This window comes from Pollicipes pollicipes, unplaced genomic scaffold (assembly GCF_011947565.3).
Source record: "Pollicipes pollicipes isolate AB1234 unplaced genomic scaffold, Ppol_2.1 Scaffold_4002;HRSCAF=4701_pilon_pilon_pilon, whole genome shotgun sequence".
Taxonomy (NCBI): Eukaryota; Metazoa; Arthropoda; class Thecostraca; order Pollicipedomorpha; family Pollicipedidae; genus Pollicipes; species Pollicipes pollicipes.
In genome coordinates this window covers 14,376,063-14,397,377 of record NW_023596420.1, presented here as the reverse complement: position 1 = coordinate 14,397,377, position 21,315 = coordinate 14,376,063, and the positions used below count along the sequence as shown (strand labels likewise).

The window sequence follows — 21,315 nt, the reverse complement described above, 5'->3', positions numbered from 1 at the left end:
CGTGGCTCAATGCCAGCGCCTGGCACCACGTAAACAATTCCACGCTGCGGCGAAACGGCAACATTACGTCATGGTGTATTGCTAAAACTACACTTTTTGAAAACAATATACTTCAAGTATTCTGAACAGAATATTTTAAAGGGTTCAATACTTTTTAAAGCCGAACATGCTTTGGAATGCGTCGGTTGTATTGCATAAAATAATACACTCGATAGAGGACACTAGCTTCGGGGGTGTGACGACGAAATCGAGCGACCTGAGACATTGAAGCAGCCTTGTGCTGCATTTTGACGCGCTGGATCCTTTGCTGCTTCCGAACCGTTCTCCAGCGCACGCATTATGGACGCCGCCAGAATCGGGAGGAAAAATCAAGATATTGAAGACCTGTCGAATGTAGAGTTCGAAACAAGCGAAGATGTTGAGGTGGTGCCGACATTCGATAATATGAATCTTCGCGAGGATCTCCTTCGGGGAATCTATGCCTACGGTAAGGCAGTCACGGCCTGGACAGTCACTTGATTGTGAAATGCTGTTTCGTCGTCATTGAGCTGCATATTTACCTGGTAAATGTCGTTTAGGTGTGCAATATTTTTGTTATCTTTCACACTGCCCTGCTCACCATGCCATAGTACTAACTAAGATATTGTAAAATATTTGACAAAAAAGGTGACATTTGCAACACATCACAGGCCCAGTCCACAATAATTCATCCACTGCTCTAAATACTTACATGATGTCTGTGCACTGGGCATGGAGAGCGTATGCTCCAAACTCAGGTCAAGCCAAATTGTGCTGAATTTTTAGCTTACTTTCCTTTCCTAAAAGGTGTGGGGTTATATTTGCTTGGAATGTTCTTCTATGCAATGACATTTACAGGTTATTTTGTGTGTGGTGTGCAAATTTTTAAGAGCTTCCTATGAACCAACCATGAAAAAGACTTGAAAATATCCAGAATGGACTTATCAAATTGGGTGAGCCATAACCAAAATAAACCTTTTATCACCACTTCGGTTATTGCCTGCAATGTATACATTTTTGTCACCTGTTTAATGAAGTTATTGACTGTAATGTCTACTGAAGTCTCCAAATACATGAAGGAAGTGTCCAGAAAGACTTCACCAGGCTTGCTGAAGTAATACCAAATAGGTAAAATAAATTACCAAGATAAAGAAGGACATTGAAAATTGGAACCAGAATTTAAGGCATTCAGGCTAAGAGCAAAAATGACCATATTTTTAACCAAACTGGCATCAACTTGTGAATGCTTTGGGACACAGATGCAGTTCTGAGAGCCAGATGTTGACTAGCATTGAGTTTTATGATGCCTTAACATCCAGGGTGCAGCCAGCTTGTGGGGGGCAGGCACAGGATGTGCATCCTCCTGCTAGGCTCCGAGTGGCCATCAGGATCCAGAGTACAAACTTTAAATGGCCCCACTGGCTGAAAGGCTGGCCAGGGACAAAGCCCTGGTGAAGGCCTGACCCTCAAAGGTCAGCCAGAGGCACTTTTTGTTCGGGGTGACAAATACATTTATGTAGGTCTGAGACTACCAATGCTGGGCAGTTGGCTCAGGGTGGGCCTGGATGCTGGGGGCCGATTAACGAACCAGGGATATGGCCTGTGTCTGCAATGGTTTTGAATGCCTTCCGCATTGGCTGGGCCCCTGAAACAAGGTGGCTCCCTGTATCAAGGTGCAGAGTGCTTAACAGAGGAGCCTGTGTTGGCAGGAAGCTCCTAGTTGACTAGAGGCACATTTTGCTGAGGAGGAACAGGAAGGTGGCCCTGAATGTCACTTGAGAGCCACTTGCATTGGCCTAATTCCTCTTGCATGACATGATATGGAAATATTATTAATGACAAAAACTGGTCCAGGAGGGCACAACGGAAGGGTCTGGCCGGTCACGTACATTAGTGCCGAACAGGGGACCTTCAGAGCCCCTTGCCCAGGTCCTAAAACAGACCTGGGCTATTTTGAGCCTGAAGCCCGATAACCCCCAACTGCAGCCCATACAGCTGTCCATATGGCGGTTGGGTTGCATGTTTTACTGTTGTTATAATTGTGTTAAAAGCATTCCTGACTCAATTATTTTCAGATCAGAGCTCACCAAAAGCAAAATTGTTGTGTATGCTCTAGGACTCTTCCCTCCTCTTGTGAAGTCATAATTGTAGGGCAGAACTTATCACCGTAATGCTGGGCACAGTCCCCCTGCCCTTCGATCTGCCTGACATTAAACAACCGCTGCCACCAGCCGCGGACCACCAAGGCCAGAAGTCAAATAGCGAGTTGTCCACCCCCACGCGATGAGTTCTCACTTAGATGCTCCCTGCCGCCATGTTTGATTTTCCTGGATGTGCCCCTCGAGCATGTACATAGCGACTTGGACCTCCATGCCACCACACGTGGTTTGGAATTGCTAGGAGCTGATACCAATGAAGCTACAGATGGCGACAAACTGCTGCTTGTGGTTACTATTTAATTCGTTCTGGGCGTTGCTCATGCCCTTCCACATGTAATTAGAACTTAAGGTCCTGATGTCTGATCGGTTTATAGTACCATATTTTTACCGGCACCATTGGTGGTGACTCAGTCGTCTGGTGAAAAAAAACGTCCGTTTCGGCCTGCTGATTCAGCTGGTAATTAGGGTTTGCATTTTGGTGATGGAAGTTGTCATTCTAGTTGGTCAATTAATTTTGTCTTATCTGTAAGCATGTGCTGACTATCCACATATGGTCCCAATTTAAATCACAGAATGTAGCCCCACTACGTCTGATCTCAAGTCAGCTTGGTGATGGTAAATGCAAGCTCCTTTCATAAATATTTTTTGTATTCCCTGTGACAGTACTTGGTCCCAAATGATGGCACCATCCACATTGTCATGCATGGAACCTGATAGGATTATGCATGCCAGACCTAAATATATGTGTGCACAACACCAATGCCTTTGGTCTATCTAAGAGATCCATGTACACCACTGTGCACCACTGACCAGCTCCAATTGAGGACTCTCCTCTGAAGTAATTTAACATCACCTCGGATGCACTGTGTAAAATTGCGCACTTTAGACAGTGCCTGTGCCTTCAGCTGCGCTATGCACCACCCCACAGCCACAATGCCTTTGTTGTGTTGGTGTCATTGGCCTTTCTGTCAACTGGATCTGAAGGTTAGGTCTGTTTCAAGTCTGAAGCCGCAGGACACCGGTGCCCACAGGGTTTGAGCGGCCCTCCGCCATCCAGCAGCGCGCCATCCGCCCCATCCAGAAGGGCCGCGACGTGATCGCGCAGGCGCAGTCGGGCACCGGCAAGACAGCCACCTTCTCCATCTCGGTGCTGCAGAGCCTGGACACCACGCTGCGGGAGACCCAGGTGCTCATCCTGTCACCCACCCGCGAGCTGGCCGTCCAGATCCAAAAGGTGAGACGCGCCTCCACGCATTAGATGAGAGATGGGGGCGCGCTGTGATTTGTGGGCGAATGGGATGACTTCCTTCACACTGGGTGCTACTGCTGTTGTTTTGTGCCACTGTTGGTACTGAATTCTTTATTGAAATTCAAGTGATCCCTCGTGGCAGGCCAGCTTCTGGGTGACTCATCTCATTCCATTTATTTCCGCTCATTCCGTTGCAATGTATTCATGTCTTGAAAACGTATCCCGTGTATTCCCTATCACCACCACAGAAGGCCCATCACCACAGATTCCCACTGCTAGTGCCGCACTGGTGACGCGAGCAGTCCCGCTCCGGCTGCGACCGTCCCCTCCGACTGACACCAGTCCGGGCCCGCTGCAGGTGATCCTGGCGCTGGGCGACTACATGAACGTGCAGTGTCACTCGTGCATCGGCGGCACCAGCCTCGGCGAGGACATCCGCAAGCTTGACTACGGCCAGCACGTGGTCTCCGGCACGCCCGGCCGTGTCTTCGGTAAGCCGCGCTCTCCCGCCGTCGGCGCCACCGGACAGGCCGGTGTTGTGGCCACGGCTTCCAGGCTGTCCACTGCTGTGAGGGCCATGCGCTGCGCCGCCTGCCTCCCCTCGCCTTCTTGTTAATCAGGAGAGTACATTGTCGATGTAATGTGAAAATTCGCCTCTGGGCCCGGTGTGCAGCTCGGGCCACGTTTCGCCGAGTCGACATCTCGCCGCCCCCTCCATTGAGAAATTCTGGGGATGCTGCTGCTCGGGATTGCACCTATGTGATTGCGGAGTGCCTGATATTGTATATGCTCAATAGAAGCCTGCGTGAAATGGTATCTGCCGTATCTGTGCGTCGTCTGGCGGTCGGATGTCACACGTTACACTCAGGTGCGTGTCGTCGCGCCCATGTCATACCCGCCGGCTGCCAGGTGGGTTATGCTGCAGTGTGCTGCATCGCTTGTCAGTGGGGATGACAGCTGAGGATAAGGGTGCTTTGATACTAATCTGACTTAGTTACGCGCGGTGACTACCGTTATCCTAGTCAGGGTCATTTTCGCTCTCTCGGCTACGCTGCCTTATTCGTGGGGTATGGTTTGGTGTAGGTGCTCGCTCCTGGTCTGCGCTTCCAAAGACGCTGATGGCTGGGTATGTTCATGGCCCCAAGCCACCCACGGACACCCCGTGCGGGGTTACTGTTGATCCCTCCACGCCAAAGCCGGCTGTCGGTGGCCATATGGTCGCCCGCCTGCCCTGGTCTTGACTGGGGCCGCGTCGGCCCCTCGGCTGACCGCGGGCGCTGACGGCCGCCAGACATGATCCGCCGCCGCACGCTGCGCACCCGCTCCATCAAGATGCTCGTGCTAGACGAGTCAGACGAGATGCTCAACAAGGGCTTCAAGGAGCAGATCTACGACGTGTACCGTTACCTGCCGCCGGCCACGCAGGTCAGCATGGGGTCCGGGGGCGCGCTTTGTAAGGGTTGTTTCGCCGCGGGGTGGTGTTGAACTGCGGTGAAGTGCCATGGCGTGCGAACACCAAAGCTTGCCTTTGTGGCTTGCTTCACTTGAATGCCAGCATCGATTGGTGCGGTCTCACAATGTAGCCCAGCTGTGCATACAGCTGCGTACAAGTTGGGCCATTTCATGCTGACAATGCAGTGCTGTGCGCTGACAGGGTTTCGGCGTCCGACCTACCCCATTCCGGGGATTGCGTCCGATGAGAATTCCCGCGCTCGCCGCCAGGTGGTGCTGCTGTCGGCCACGCTGCCGCACGAGATCCTGGAGATGACCAGCAAGTTCATGACGGACCCCATCCGCATCCTGGTGAAGCGTGATGAGCTGACGCTGGAGGGCATCAAGCAGTTCTTCGTGGCCGTCGAGCGCGAGGAGTGGAAGTTCGACACCCTCTGCGACCTGTACGACACGCTGACCATCACCCAGGCCGTCATCTTCTGCAACACGAAGCGAAAGGTCAGCCACGTGGCCGGGGGCGGGACCCGTGGGGAAGAGGCATGGAAGGCAGGGCCTTCAGATGCGCATGTGAACCGGTTTAGGTGCAGGCGGATGCACTGTGTGATACACTGTCACGTTGTTAGTGCCGTTCTGAGTGTAGCCTATATTTTGATGGGTTTTGGAGATGTATACACGGAAGGTGCGGTGATGCAATACTTTGTCTGATAGAGCACTGATGTAGAGGTCAGCATACATGTGGGCACGTGCAAGGTGGGTCTGTAAGATGAATGGATATTATTGAGATGTTGAAATATGGAAGATACGCCGAGCTACCCTTTTCTCGTGTATTAACTTTTACGTGTTTTTGAAGATGGTGCTTGGGCGACAGGATCATGAGAGTCAGGCGATTTATGTAACGCGATTCGTGAGCTTTAACCAGCGTTTACATGATTAACGCAATTGTGCCGAGCTCCTGCCGTCTCCCTAGACGCTCTATGTCACCTGGCTTGGATCGGTCCCCGGAGGCGCCTCCCGGTGACACCCGCGCGTCCTGAGCCGCTGTTGACAGCTGGCCGCGCCGGCGCTGTCCGCAGGTGGACTGGCTGACGGAGAAGATGCGGGAGGCCAACTTCACCGTCACCTCCATGCACGGCGACATGCCGCAGAAGGAGCGCGAGGCCATCATGAAGGAGTTCCGAGCAGGTGCGGCGTCGGACGCCGGGCCGCCCGAGTGGGCCTGTGTCGCTGCGGCATTGTGACGCCCTCGGTCGGGCCGTTCGCGTCCTGGTATGCTGCTGCTCACGCGAGGCGACTCATTATGGGGGTGACCACCAGCTGGGGCTGCAGCATAGCGTGCGGTGGACTGGCCTCATTAGCTCGTAACACTCTTACTGACCACAAGCTACCATGGGGTGCTCACCCGCCCCCTGACTCCAGGTCACAGCCGGGTGCTGATCACCACGGACGTCTGGGCGCGCGGCATCGACGTGCAGCAGGTGTCGCTCGTCATCAACTACGACCTGCCCAACAACCGCGAGCTCTATATCCACCGGATCGGCCGCTCGGGACGCTTCGGCCGCAAGGGCGTGGCCATCAACTTCGTCAAGGCGGACGACATCCGCATCCTGCGCGACATCGAGCAGTACTACTCAACGCAGATCGACGAGATGCCCATGAACGGTGGGTGGCGGGCGAGAGGGCGTCGCCGGGCGACCGGCCGCGCATCGGTCTGTGTCACGACGACCGAGCGGGCCGCCGCGCCGGCTGCGACAGTGCGCTCTGACCGGCGTGGGGCAAATTCACAGCCTGGTAGTGACGGGGGGTCGCCAAATGAGCTCAGCAAATCGATGTTTTGTTGGTGCTTGCTTCGTGCGGGGGACGCGAATGGGGGTAGCGGGTTTGTTGGCGGTACGTGCGTGGGGTGGGGGGGGGGGGGACTCTCCTGTGCATGTTTTTTATTATCAGTCCTTTTGTAGGTCTTAGACACGTTAAGGCAGAAATGGTAAGCTGACGACGGTTGGAACATGAGTGCCCGGACATTATATGTCATATTGGCACGTTTACAGCGGGGACGGGCTTCGCCGCCGCTCCTTGAGCATGGGGGCTTATGCTAGATGTTGAGTGTTTTCTTGGGAACTTGGTCCAAATGCGCGGTAGCTCGGGCAAAATTCGTCATTTTCCTTTCACGTGTGTGATGGCATTGCCGTACTGTTATGAAATAAGCATGCGTCATAAAGCGACCTGCATTATAGATATGGTGGATGTGATAGGCTCTTGATTCGCCTCACGTACCGAAGGTAACGTGCTGCAATCTAACGTGCAGCACGTTAGATGCAGGTAACGTGCTGCATCTAACGCCACTGTCCTGTTTTCAGTGGCCGACCTGATATAAGGACGCAAGGGGAACGGTGGGAGGACACCGTCGGCTTCATCGCTCCATTTGCACTGTATTATCGTTTGAGCTCATTAACATACCCGCGCCGATGGCACCTGACATCTGAAACCCGGAGCAAAGGTCGGGGAGGATGGCATGGACGGTATGAGTCTGTCCATGCCATGCACGCTGTCACAATAAATACTGGAAAAAGCGTTGTTTTCAACGAGCTATGATAACGTGCCGCGGAAACGAGGGAAGTGGTATTTGACATTGCACTAAAAATAGAGCTGGATCTAATTGGCGTTTCTCCGCGTGTTTAATGTTAAGCCTGCTGGAGATTGAGTTGAATCCGGATTCAGCAAAATTACACTCGAGTCAAGGTATGGCTTCCTCGCATAATTAACAGATCGGAGTCGTGCTCAAGGCAAGCATATTGATCAGAATCATCCTTGCTTTAGTAAGTACAGAAAGGGATAGCAGGCCTTACTGCTGCTGATACCCCTTCAATAAAATATCCGCCTGCTGATTTTTACGTGGACCATTGGACAGTTTATGTCCTGAGCTGTCGCCGGAATGGAGTTGGTCGAAGTCGATTGCCGAGCCGGCCAATGTCTCGATTCGGAATGGTAGTTGACTGAATGTTCGCTGCACTGCTCGCGTCCAATTTGATATCAATTTCATGCGTTGTGAATCTTGGCCGAAATCTGTTCCGATGGAGTGGAGGCAAGCACAAGTTTCTTTGTTAGCTGATTTGTGCTCTAAAATCAAGCAGCTGAAATGACGGAACAGCGGCCTTTCTCGGTGTTTGTGTTGTTGGTACGTCTGGGGGAGAGGATAGTGATGCGGGAAACTGGCGCAAAAAGAGAACATCGTGAGGGCGGTTGAAGTGCTGAAAGTAGTGGGACATGCTGATATGCAATGACACGGAAGTCGTAGGTATCAGTTGTACAGGGACACATATATTGGTGAGGCGTGACTAGTGACAACTGTGCTCTCAACATTGGTGAACTCTTGGATTATCTCTCCTCTCCTATTTTGGGGCAATACTGTATTCAGCTGGCAAAGAGAAATTGTTCTGAAACCGCTGTTGATCCGCTGGCTTCTCTCTATCACAGACGGCATAGACGGTTTGTTTAACACTACCACAGGGAAAATGTTCGTGGTAAGTGCATATCGGTTATCGCTTTAAGGGCATCCGTGAGCCTGCATTGTTTGAAAAACTACTTGGGATTGCGAGGGAACAGAAGCAAGTGAAAATGACAGGCTACTAGCCCTACCTCAGCACATTTTTACTTGAAGCCAATTTCTCTGTTGACCAGAACATGGTGTTTTTGAAAGGGAAAATGTGAAAGCATGTTCTGTATGGGCAAAATGTGGCGGCAAAACCCCTTTTTGGAAACATTATAAATAAGATGATTTCAGCCACCTGCAATTGCGTCTTCGGTACTCAAACGAAAAAAAACTTTAATGTCGCGTCGATTCAAAGCTGCTTTCCTGCGCAGGAACGACTTCCAATTTCAAAAATGAATTCTAGCAGCAACGGTTAACTGGTGAGGACCGCTGTCGCTGATTGTGTCGTATAGCCATCGCAGCCACGATTATAAAATAATATAAGACATAAGAAAACACCTTCCATTGTTGGGGAACAACATAAACACGCGTCGGGCATGTATTAACTCTTATCTAGGTCACCCCTCACGCTAAGCAGTGCTTGTTGTGCGAGACCTGACCTCTACTATCCTATCACACAATGCCAGGTCGACGGCAGAATTTGGTGGCGAAAGCTTAACACGCTCCCGGGCGGCCGCCTAGATACCCTTCGCTCGGGTGGCGAGGGGGTCAATTTGACCCCAGTGGGATCTCGGGAACTAAGTAAGCTAGAGACACCAAGGTGTGTTGACCTGTACGTTAACTCACTCAAGCCAAAGTTTCAGGTTCCTAGGTCATAACATTCGGGTCAAAAAAGTCAAACAAGGTCAAGTTCCAGGCTGGTTTAAAAGTGACCGCAGAACCTAGATAACCGTTTCTAAGCAAAGGTCACATTCTCATTCAAGGTCAGTGACCTTGCTTGACCTTTTGAAGTCAAGGTGACCTAAATAATACAAAATTGCGTTTTGAGTTTTGCATTTGACTAAGCGACGAAGATTACACCAGGCGGTATGTTCCCAAAACAAAATGTTGACCTGAGTCATTTCAGGTCAATGACTTATTCTGACCTCTAAGAAGTCCATGAAAGATGTATTATGCGGTTCCTGCTAACAATAAACTCGAAATGAGCATCAGAAACTATCTCATACAGCAATCCCTGGTCACCAAATATATTGGTTTTGACCTTGGTCTGACCTTCATACCTGACTTAAGGTCAATATAATTTGTTCATTCAACTGTTGTGTTGCCTAAGAAAGCATCCCAGAGATGCATGGTTTCGTCTAACATTCCGTTGTTGGATCAGGTTGAAGGATTACCTAGAAATTGCCTTCGCTGAAACCATGGTCTGACTTTGACCTGCTATAGGTCAGCGACCTTACAAGGTACATCTAAATTTGTGATGCCAAACGATTCGCTATTCAATTGTCTACTGCTGTGCAAAATGTAGTGCGGCTTCGCCGTGCCGTTCGGAAACCATTCCGGAAAAGTCTTCGGGGGGGTCAATTTGACCCCCCCCCCCCCCACCAACCGAGCGCATGTTAAAGGGAGTGTTTACATTTAATGTGGTGTTCAACTGATATAGCATCTTGAAGGCCTTTCGATTCTATCCACGGCCGTTACTCTTTGTGAGACCTTAGTCCCTCTAGTTTCTGACCTATACGCCGCGAAAATGAGGAGTGTATTACGGGGAAAGGAGCTCGGCAAGGTCCGTCCTGCCGCCTGGTGCCAACTGATCTTCAGCGCGGCCGCTGGCACCAGCCGCAGGGCACATAGCTATCAAATGCACGTGGCGAGCGCCTTAAGCGACTCGAAGTCAGCCCGCCTCGGGTGGGTATACCAGAGAGCAGGCGCTCTAACGAACTGAGCCATCGGGATGGAAGTGTCGTAAGTTCTGTAGTTATACGGCCCGATATTCTCGTTGTACTCATATGCATTGAGGGGGCACAGAGGAGCTATGGAAGGGGGTTCATGGCGGCATTGGGGGGGGGGGCGTGTAGGCCCCCTGAAAACACATAAAGTGACGCCCCTTGGTCCTGGTTAGGTACACTACTTCATCAGCCAGTGTCCGAAGTGTTATGCAAATGTTAAACGAGTGGATTGCGGTGTCCCGGTCTTGTGGCGTCACATTACTTAGTGTTCGCTTTTATTATCATTCGTCTGATGCAATTAATCATCTAAACGCTTTTTCTGACCTCATTGCCGTTTTTTAGTTCGTTCACCACAAGAGAACGAGGGCGAAGTGGTAAACTCCTATGGATAAGAGAGCTAGCTTCAATTTGGCTCAACGTTTCTTTGGAGACCAGGCCAGGATTGCTCATATGCTTGCGGCATTTGTGGCGTTTAAAACGCACGCCCTAGCGCACGGCCATCTGGCCGGGTGGGAAGATTGAACCAGCTTGAGGGGCGATATACGTGGGGAAGGGTTGGAGCTGTGGGAGTATCAAGTGTTAGTGTGCGCGTTACCGGCTGGACAGTCTAACCTCCATCCCACAGGCTTTCCTTGGACCTGAGGTTTTCTTCAAGGGAGTCATGTCGCTAGATTTGACTGTCAAGGTGCACCCGACGGTGCTATTCCAGATTGTGGATGCGTATGAAAGAAGAACGCAAGACAAGGCCCGAATTATTGGCACTCTGCTCGGTACGTGAATGTGTGTTTAGTTGTGTTCTACCTTGTTGGTTCTTGAAATCAAGAGTTGTGGAGATGGCGGTACTTAAGAGCATAACATCCTGTGCATATAGTCCCAATCCTGATACTCATCTAGTGAGTACTCTGTGAACCAAAGATTGAGATCAAAGAAGAGTCATGGAGACGGCGGTACTTAAGAGCATAACATCCATTGCATATAGTCCCGATCCTGATACTTATCTAGTGAGTACTCTGTGAGCCAAAGATTGGCAGTGAGCTTGAGTTTGATTTGCACACTGACTTTTACGAGCTGGGAACGTTTTGATGGGGTGTGTGGTGCTCAGTTTGCATAAGAATTACCTGTGACAATGGGTGTGCTGAAGTTGTACTATTCTCACAATGTGGAGAACAGGGCTTTGTTTTTATCTGTAGGCCATGCTCAAGTCATTATCATTGCTGCATCCTTGTTTGTATTGATTAGCATGAAACCCATCAAACTGAATGAGACCAATGCTGGGTAAAAATATGTTTGGAGCATTTTGGGGTGTAGGTGTACTTTCCTATCTAACATTAGAAAAAATCATTGCACACCATTCGTCGTGTTTAAGGCGGCACATATTGTAAATAATCTCAAAACAGGTAGAATCATGCTCCTACCTTCGAATTTCAATAACTTTGATGGCGGGCTCCCGAGCGCCGCGCGCACCGCACCGCCTGGACTCCCCGGCGCCGTTTCTGCGTTGCCGTTGCGTAAATACAATATTTCTGCTTACCAGGAACTCTACGAAATGTACGGGACCAAGGTAAACCATTCGTCGTGTTTAAGGTGGAACATATCATAAATAATTTCAAAATAGGTAGAATCATGCTCCTACCCTCGAATTTTGATAAATACGATAGCGAGCTCCCGAGCGCCGCACGCACCGCACCGCACCGCCTTGACTCCCAAGCGCCGTTTCTGAGTTGTTGCAAAAGCACAATATTTCTGCTTATCAAGAACCATAAAACATGTACGGGACCAAGATAACAATAGTAAAGCAACCAAAATCGTTTCTTATCGAGTTTAGGTACATTTATGAAACACACAGGCCAGAATAGTCCAGAACATATCCTAAACTAGCCTAACCTAACCTAACCTAACCTAACCTAACCTAACCTAACCTAACCTAACTGAGAATAGACCAGAACCTAAGCTAAGATAAGCTAATCTAACCTGACTTAACCTACCCTAACCTACCCTAACCTAACCTAACCTAACTAAACCTAACCTAACCTAACCTAACCTATCCTATCCTATCCTATCCTATCCTAACCTAACCTACCTAACCTAACCTAACCTAACCTAACCTAACCTAACCTAACCTAACCTAACCTAGCCTAACCTAACCTCCCCACCCTATATCCCCTTGAACCCAGCATCCCATTGGCGTCCATGTTCCATGCCATATATAGGTGCCATATAGTGAGCTTGTATTTAGCTGCCATGTTCTCATTTTGCTTTACATTCCCCACCCAATCCCCCTGCAACCCATGGTCCCGTTGGCCTCGAGGATCAAATTTCATGGATTCTTGTCACCTTGGCCCGGTACATTTTTATGGCTCTTGATGCTGCTTGATGCGCAGTAATGTTGTGACCCGCGCAGTAATGGCGCCGGTGTCGCGGGTGCTGTGTGTGTGCGGCGCTCGGGAGCTCGCCATCGTAATTATAAAAAATTGAAGGTAAGATCATGAATCTACCTGTTTTGTGATTATTTACGATATGTCCTGCCTTATCACGACGAATGGCTTACCTTGGTCCCCTACATTTTGTAGAGTTCTTGGTAAGCAGAAATATTGTATTTACGCAACGGCAACGCAGAAACGGCGCTGGGGAGTCCAGGCGGTGCGGTGCGCGCGGCGCTCGGGACCCCGCCATCGAAGTTATTGAAATTCGAAGGTAGGAGCATGATTCTACCTGTTTTGAGATCATTTACGATATGTCCTGCCTTAAACACGACGAATGGTGTACAATGATTTTTTCTAACGTTAGGTAAGAAAGTACACCCTGACCGGTGCTGACTATGCACTGAGCTCTGAGTGTGCAGATTCACAATGTACATGCTTGTGCATTGTGGGCTCCATGTCACTGTTATCCCAGACATGTTTGGCATAATATGTAAGTATTGAAGTATGTTGTGATACTTCAGATTGGTTGCACCCCCACCATTTTTGGTAACTGTCTTTACTGTCTAGTTAAATATGTAAGGAACCATATGTATGGTTAAATGTTTATTTACAGTTAAATATGTAAAGAACCATTCTGTGTGGTGTGTTGAGTATGATCAATGTTAAGTAAAACCCTCACACATATGGGTTAGGCACTACCATGCAGTAGATTCTGTCATATATTGTTGCAGAAAATAACAGCAATATGGAGCAGGATACTTAAAGATATTGAAATTCATTGTAACACTTATTTTTAAGGTCATGTGAGGTACAGAGGGTTTCATGCAGCTGGTTAGAAACACATTGAACTAGACCCATTGCACCAAAAGAATATCTTACATTCTAGGAGAGCCTGACTGGTTGAGGCATTGGTGACCTAATGAAAGATCCCGGATTTTTTGTTTGTTTTAAATAATTTCTGAGTTATCCTGGGAACCCACTTCAGTCTCTTTGTATTTAAATTTGGATTAATTGAAAGCTGATCAAGATCATCACTTGCTCGGTTGACTGTGCTGGATGCTGTTTATTTGCTGGCAGGTGAAACATGAACATTTGTATTTTCAGGAACATATGAGAAGACCAATATCGAGGTCACAAACTGCTTCTGTGTTCCACATGCTGAAGTATCAGAAGAAGTGAGTGATCCAGGCTTAAACTGTGTAGCTTTGCTACATTATTCCCTAGTATGCTGACTCTATGTGTATGCCAGGGTTGACTTGATTTGATCATAGTTACTCTGTACACAATGGAGTGGTAGTGACTCTGTACATAATATAAGTTGTGATGAACCTATTGGTTTGCCCCACTCCACCTTGAAGCTATAGCAGGCTTTCAGCTGTTCTGTTCAGGGTCATATGTTTGATTGTCATGCATGGGACTATATCATGCCCTCAAGGGTTGTAGTGCAACCAGGATTCAAACCTGGGCCCCCACATAGGGTCCCTTGATGCTAGTTACTCAGCTATTATGCCCATGCCACTATCTCGGTGTGCCGGGCACCATGTCCCGTCATGGTGCTATCTGGACATGCTATACTGCTAAGTGACCATGCTTTGTCATGTCATTGCTAAACTATCCTATGCCGCTGACTGTGGCATGCTCCCGATCCACCACACGTGCCTCAGCCCCACCATGTCACCCTGTCTGCCACCAGCTGTTCATCAAGATGGACTTTGCCAGCGAGATGTACGAGCTGCACCAGCAGGTGGCGCCGCTGGAGGTGATGGTCGGCTGGTTCGCCACCGGGCCGGAGGTCACCGACCACTCGGTGCTCATTCACACCTACTACTCGAAGCAGGCCAAGTGTCCGACGCCCATCCACCTCACGCTCGACACTGTCATGAGCAACGGCCGGATGGGCTGGAAGGCGTACATCAGGTGCGAGCTGGCCTCGGCCGTCACAGCGCGGGCTATCGGGGCCCGGACCGCAGCCCTGCACAGTCGAGTGTCGGCGTAGATGGGCTGGACTGGCGTTCTAGTCAGTTTATATATATATATATATATATATATATATATATATATATATATATATGCCGTGTATTCGGAACGAACTTAAGCTTAAAATGTCAGTAATTTGTCTAGCATGTTTGTACGACCTACGCAAAAAAATATACGGATATCAGCACATCCGCGCGAACATTAGTTATGTTTGATATCGTCTGCTGTCCTTCGCGCACATTGCCAGCTGTGCCAGTGCTGTGCTGACTGTGGACCGCCGTTGCCGGGCAGTAACCCGATGGGGGTGCCGGGCGGTACGGGAGGCACCATGTTCAGCCCGGTGCCGGTGGAGCTGGTGGCCCACGGCGCCGAGCTGGTCGGCATCAACACGGCCCAGAACACTAAATACAGCAAGACCAAGACGTTCGAGCCGCAGACCGACCTCAGCCAGTTCACCAACGCCGTCCGCAACATCGAGGAGATGATCGACCACCTGGCCGGTGAGACGTATGGGGTCTCGCCGGGGAGGGTATGGGGCTCGCCAGGGAGGGGGCAGGGGTCTCGCCGGGGAGGGTATGGGGCTCGCCAGGGAGGGGGGCAGGGGTCTCGCCGGGGAGGGGGAGGTCCCGTCGAGAAGTGGTCCGGTGTCGGAGCGAGGCAGGATTCCGAACGCCGGCGCGCAGGACCTCGTCCGACCGGCCTCCGAAGGCTGTCACTACTCCGGTGTACTTGGGGAAGCCGCAGGCCGGGCGGATAATGTTGTTATGGAGTTTTTTGGAGCTGCGGTTTCCGGGCGCGGCCTGGCGAGTGACACGTCTAATGAACAAAATATCTTCAGCCACTGAGCGTGGTACCATGAAGTTTTAAGAACAGGGGAATGATTTTTCATTAAGCCTTCTGGAACCGTTTCAGGTGTATATTTCAGTTATTTCAGTCTCCTCGAACATCCTGTAAGGTTGCTCGATCAGGTGCCGTTTCGTGCAACGTTGCATTATCACTTAATCCGCCCCTCTTCCTTAGTTGATTGGCCCTTTTCTTGCGTTGGGGGAGGCATGTTGACGCCATGTCCAGGGTTGTTTTTGCAACCCCATTTCAAGCTACAAAACTTGCGTTTTGATCGTGACCAAACGCCTGCGTTAGGACCTCGATCGCGGCACGACCTGTGTTAGCCGCGGCTCGCCAGATGCCCCAGAGGAATTTGTCCTCTCGTGCAAGTCACAGCTTCGTGGCAACATGGGATCGCAGCTGCTCTGCTGAGTCAGCGGCGCGCAAGATGCCCGGAAGTGCTTGTTTAACGACATTGTAGGGCTTAATAACAATGATTTTGACGGGTCCCAATATCTCACGGTCTGCTCATCATCAAGAGCACTGTTTTTACACAGCCTCTCCTCCCCCTCTCTCCTCCAAAAATCGCCTGTTCATCAGAAATAACTGACCGAAGTAGTTTTTCAGGGTTTGACGAATTCAAGATGAGCCCTGGAGGATTAAGGAATATGTAACGGCCCATAAAGTGTAAAAAAATAAGAAAACGCGTGCCTGTCATTCTGCAGGCCTTGTGTAGATGTTTTGGATGAACCACATGAGCGCAACACACGTACAGCTCCCGTTCTACATCACTGAGGTCTGCGGTGTTAGCATGCCTGGTGTGTTGTCGGCACAGCTGGCTAGCAAGCCCTCAAAAGATGCAGTGGTATGGGGCGTTAATTTCGATAGCTCCCTCCCGTAGATGTTTGGCCCGCAATATGCAGAACGATGTTCTCCCGCCCATGTCTTCGGTAACACGGGTGATATTTTAAAGCGTCGGGCGGTGGAATATTTCGTTTCAAAGACGTGACGGGCGTGGCTCGACCATGGGCGGGGGAACCGCTGCAGCTGGGCTACGGCGCAGGCTCTGGACGACATGTCGCGACAGTTTATTCCTTTCTTCGTTCACTCCCTCACGCCGTGGCCCGACTGGTCTGAACGGCGGGGTCTTCGGAGACGTGGCGGGAGTTCAAGAGCCGGCCGTGGGAGACTCTTCGCCACGGCTGCCAGTGTGACGTAGTGCAGCCAGAGAAGCGACGCTGGGGTCGTTACACCCGTGCGGTGGATTTACGGAGGCTGGAACTTGACGCGGCCTGCGTCATCTGCCTTAGCCTTTTCGGTTCGTTTACAAGAACCGGCATTGCGTACATCTCGCTGGACTTGAGTGCCACCGAGGAGTCGAAGAATCTTGGAAGAGAGAGGAATCCACTGCAGGTCATGTTTTTTTGTGTTGTAACTCGCTTCAGTAATTGCCGTGGATGAGAAAGTGTATTGATTGGTGCGCGGTCGCTGACGCCGGCGTATCATCGATCACAAAAAGGAAAGGAAATCCTGTTCCTCGGACCAGTCACCTGGCATCGTACTTCAGACAACTTTTGCACAACGCACGCAGTGTATCCAACAAACCGAGAAGCTATTTGCGGAAGTCTGGAGAATGTTCCTTATCGCCCCGGAGCCAGGTGAAATTATTATTTACCAAGCGCCAGAGCTCCTCCACATTGTCCTTGAAGGCACCACAGGCCGCTCTAGAGTCGAGCCGCTCTGTTCCTCGACAAGAGCGCAGTGGAAAGAATAATCACTTGATTCCAAACCCGACCGGCCGAACACGTGATGGAGACCAGCTGAGGGCTCTTCTACGAACGGTCGAACACTGCCGCCAAACCTGTCGCGTCTGGGCTAGAGATGCGGTGCACTCTTGGTAATCTCTTTTGTCACGAGGCATGGAGGTAGAACGGAAGGACGTGGGTATCATGGATGTCTTGCATTTGTTCGGCCGTGTATCGAAACAGAGCCACATATTCATAATGCTCTGTCATCGTGTGCTTAAAACACCACCTGTTCACATGCACTGGGGATCAATATGTAGCACACGTTGGGACTCGAACCCAGCATCCCAAGATCCTAAGATCAAATAAGCTGAAATGGCAAACGTATGTGCAAAAAATGAAAGCCCGATACCCTGTGGTGCCGGGCTTTTGTTTCAAGTTATAACCTGGCAATGACTTCCACGCGACGAGGCAAAAGAACGCTTCCTGGAAATGGCACGCACACTGTCGGTGTTGATCCTATTCTTATCATCTATCGACTCCTTGACATTTGCAAAACTACGTGAAAGTAGTTTTGCCGGCGGTCTTTCAGAATAAGGACATTCTGGGCGTTTGTCGGCTGCGGATGGCCGCTGGCTGACGGAATAACAACAGTAAGCTTAGGTCACAAGGTCAATAATCGCCCCACGAACTATGTTCTGCTGCAGTTTGTGGGTGGACTTGCCCGCACACCATCCTCTGATTTGAATGTGAGACTTCTCTTGAACTGTCATCGTCAGCTTCAGTACAGGACCGGAAGTGCGCTGGACGTGCGGCCTGTTCAGTGGCAGGCTTGCATCGCCCCATGTCTGACAGGTATCTCTCAAGCACTCTGCATAGAACGTCCTTACGATTTGTCTTATTTCAACTTCGGTAGGCAGCTGGAATTCTGTGGAACGCTTGCAGTGCCGCGCCTGCGTTGGCCGCCGCCTGGAAGATGTCTGCGCGGGGATTGTCGTGGCCGCCGCTGTGTGACGCGTGGTTCGTCCGCTGTGTGACGCCGCGTGGTTCGTCCGCTGTGTGACTCGTGGTTCGTCCGCTGTGTGATGCGTGGTTTGTACGCTGTGTGGTGCGTGGTCCGTCCGCTGTGTGACGCGCGGTTTGTCCGCTTTGTGACGCGGTCCGTCCGCTGTGTGACGCGCGGTCCGTCCACTGTGTGACGCGTGGTCTGTCCGCTGTGTGACGCGCGGTTTGTCCGCTGTGTAACGCGGTCCGTCCGCTGTGTGAAGCGCGGTCCGTCCGCTGTGTGACGCGTGACCCGTCCGCTGTGTGACGCGCGGTTTGTCCGCTGTGTGACATGGTCCGTCCGCTGTGTGACGCGTGATCCGCCCTCTGTATGACGCGCCCTGATGGCCGCAGTGTACGTGGACGACGTGCTGTCGGGCAAGACGCCGCCGGACGCGACGGTCGGTCGACAGCTGCTCGACATGGTCCACTCGGTGCCAAAGATGTCCCAGGAAGAGTTCGACGAGATGCTCAACTCTAACATCAAGGTGAGCCCACACACTCAGCGGCTGGCTTTGTTGGTGCGGCACAGCAGTTACGGAGGGCTGCTTGTTGCGTGTTGCTGTGGTCATGCAGCGCGGGGTTTTTGTTCACACGTTGAGCTGGTTGTCACCAGGGAACCGCGTCGATCACAGCAACACAAAACCGCCCCGCCGTTCGCCGCTCCAGTGTTCTGGTCATGGTGGGCGAACAAGATGCACGAATAGCACTGCACGTGTCGGCGTGTCGCAATGGGCTGCGTGCTGGGCGGCGTTTCGGCACAGCCACAAGTGTGATTGGTATCGGTGCTTGTCCTCTCGAGAGTCGTTGCTCCCCCCCCCCCCCCTCCCCGCCTTCCCCTCCATCCGCCCTGCGCACCACTGGCAGTGACCCGCCGCGCTCTCCCTCCCGCAGGACCTGCTGATGGTCGTGTACCTGTCGCAGCTGACCAAGACGCAGATCCAAGTCAGCGAGAAGCTGAGCCACTTGAAGCTGTGAGCGGTGCGGATGGCGTCAGCCACTGCCCATTTATCCGCTCGGGGGCTTGTGGCGCTCGTAATACATGGCCTTGGTGTAAGGAGCGGCGGTGTTTGTGCCAGCGACGGCGCTCTCCCGGCCGGACCGAACGTCCACTCGTCGCCGACGAGGCTGCTCAGGGTTGGGGGGGGGGGGGGGGGAAGGGGGAGGAGGGACGGAGGAGATGGGCCGGCGGGACGGGACGGGCGGCCGCATGTAATCACGTGTCGGCGCGGCGGAGGTATTCACTGCAGCGGTGGAAATGGAGAACGGGGAAAAGCATGCATTGCGAGAGGCTGGCAAGGATACGGGGACGTTTATTACGACGAGCGGCGCTTGGCATTGGCTGAAGCCTGCTGACGCGAGTCGGAGGTGGTTTCTCGTGCAATTACCTGCAACGCCAAAGGGGATGGGTTTGGAATCGAGCTCTGCGGTGAAATTGCATTTCCCTTGAAACTCACACTGCGTAATGGGTTCAGAGCGGTGATCCTGAAAGGTACACAAGGTCAAGATAATTCGTATATATAAGTTGAAATGATCTACGACGTAGCCCCAGTTTGCTGCCGCTGCAGACGTTTCATGTGTTTAACGTCGGTGGGGGGCTACTAATTTGCCTGTGGGGCGTGTGTAGTGGGGTCGGGTTAAACAACTGGTGGGGACCGGTTACATTCCGAAACAACCAGTAAGATGCCTTGTTGGACGTCGAAGGTAGAACGTGGGACGAGCAAGGTGTTATACAAAATATTTGAGGGTTATTAGTACTCTCATGCAGGTGATACAAAAAACCAAGTAGATGGAGCCATACATTTGGCGACGCATGCTATCTGGTTTGGTTCGTGCATTGGAAATTTCGCTGTTTGTAGGAAGCTAACAGACGTAGATTCGCTGACGTGGCTTCCGCGCGCTAAGTCACGAACGGCATTGTTTGGAAAAGTACACACTTGTGCCAGGCTGGCCGGGCAGTTTTAGCCAATGAAATAATCAGTTGCAATGATACCGCCTTGAACAAGAGCCAGAACATTGTGAGGACCATGTTTGGTGAGGGAGCTGGTCACTACATACAGAGCTACATGCTCGCGCAGTTTCGTGATTGGCATGTTTCGTGCGCCAAGCCACACCGTTCGTATATGCGAGATCGGTTTTGGGAGGATGTGATATTGGCTTCTTTTCGGTCCATTATCGGCGCTCCGGTCGGTCGGACGGTTCCGTGGTGCTTCGTGAAGTAGCCGGTACATTACCTACATCGTGCACATGGTTTGTCGTCGCGGTCCGCCTTGGCTGCTGTGATGGTCTGTCTTAAATGAGGAGCTCCATCGTCTGGTCTCTGTCCACCCGCTGGTGGTGGACACCCGTTCTGAATTAGCGTGGCAAGAGGAGGGCTTGTTTAACACTTGAGTTCAAATCGACCACTGCGTCATGCGGCGCGAGCTGGTCTGCCCCATGGGACTGACATTAGCCGGCGTGACCTGCTGCCTGCGACATTACATCTCCCCTTTTCCCGAGACCCGCTGCAGCATTGGTCCGCGACCCATGCTAAATAGATTAGAAAGCAGGTTACCTATTGTGATCCATGGCGTTTGAGGGCTGCGAATTTGCGCGTGGAATTGGTGCGATATGATACATTTTCAGGCCGAGATGGTCAGCTCCATGTCATATGAGACTTAGAGCGGCGAAGAATGACGATTGCCTCGTACTTATCTGTTGCAAATTTGCCAGTTGCGAAGAGGTGTTAGAACGCAAACCATAATGCATAGGTTTTCAAACCATAGTACTTTTTGGTATGAGCAAAAACACTAGCGCCTGGTCTTCGGCATTTCGAATTTTACGTTGGGAAAAATATTGACGGGCGAAATGCTAGGTGTTGGCTAAACGACGTTAGCAGGCAAGCACTGGTTTGCTTGACATTAGGAGACATGGTCACGGGCAGCCATGAACACCGTCTCGAAACGCCGAGTTCACTTACAGAATATCCAAACGCTTGATATGTGCCGAAACTTGCCAAAGACAGGTCTGCAGTTTGATCTCCGGGAACGCGAGAGACTAAGCTTGGTGGC

General features: G+C 51.2%; 2 protein-coding genes across 2 annotated transcripts; both read left to right on the top strand.

The window, feature by feature from the left end:
• The first annotated feature begins 305 nt into the window (after positions 1–305).
• LOC119093701 (eukaryotic initiation factor 4A-III) lies at positions 306–7,446 on the top strand. The gene is made up of 8 exons (XM_037216701.1): positions 306–487; positions 3,209–3,411; positions 3,785–3,917; positions 4,718–4,851; positions 5,149–5,376; positions 5,952–6,060; positions 6,295–6,537; positions 7,233–7,446. Exons 1-8 carry the CDS (start codon positions 340–342, stop codon positions 7,247–7,249), a joined length of 1,215 nt encoding a protein of 404 aa, XP_037072596.1. The 5' UTR covers positions 306–339; the 3' UTR covers positions 7,250–7,446.
• A 3,290-nt stretch (positions 7,447–10,736) lies between these two features.
• eIF3f1 (eukaryotic translation initiation factor 3 subunit f1) lies at positions 10,737–19,325 on the top strand. The gene is made up of 6 exons (XM_037216968.1): positions 10,737–11,021; positions 13,779–13,849; positions 14,368–14,591; positions 14,943–15,151; positions 18,620–18,753; positions 19,160–19,325. The coding sequence occupies exons 1-6, from the start codon at positions 10,913–10,915 to the stop codon at positions 19,241–19,243; spliced, it is 831 nt and encodes a 276-aa protein (XP_037072863.1). The 5' UTR covers positions 10,737–10,912; the 3' UTR covers positions 19,244–19,325.
• The last annotated feature ends 1,990 nt before the right edge of the window (positions 19,326–21,315 follow it).

Excerpts from the sequence above, each read along its gene's own strand:
- LOC119093701 (XM_037216701.1), top strand. The coding sequence starts at position 340 with ATGGACGCCGCCAGAATCGGGAGGAAAAATCAAGATATTGAAGACCTG. Across the intron at positions 3,918-4,717 it reads CACGCCCGGCCGTGTCTTCG|ACATGATCCGCCGCCGCACG; the intron begins GTAAGCCGCGCT and ends GACGGCCGCCAG. Across the intron at positions 6,061-6,294 it reads CATGAAGGAGTTCCGAGCAG|GTCACAGCCGGGTGCTGATC; the intron begins GTGCGGCGTCGG and ends CCCTGACTCCAG.
- eIF3f1 (XM_037216968.1), top strand. The coding sequence starts at position 10,913 with ATGTCGCTAGATTTGACTGTCAAGGTGCACCCGACGGTGCTATTCCAG. Across the intron at positions 14,592-14,942 it reads GGCTGGAAGGCGTACATCAG|TAACCCGATGGGGGTGCCGG; the intron begins GTGCGAGCTGGC and ends GTTGCCGGGCAG. Across the intron at positions 18,754-19,159 it reads TGCTCAACTCTAACATCAAG|GACCTGCTGATGGTCGTGTA; the intron begins GTGAGCCCACAC and ends TCCCTCCCGCAG.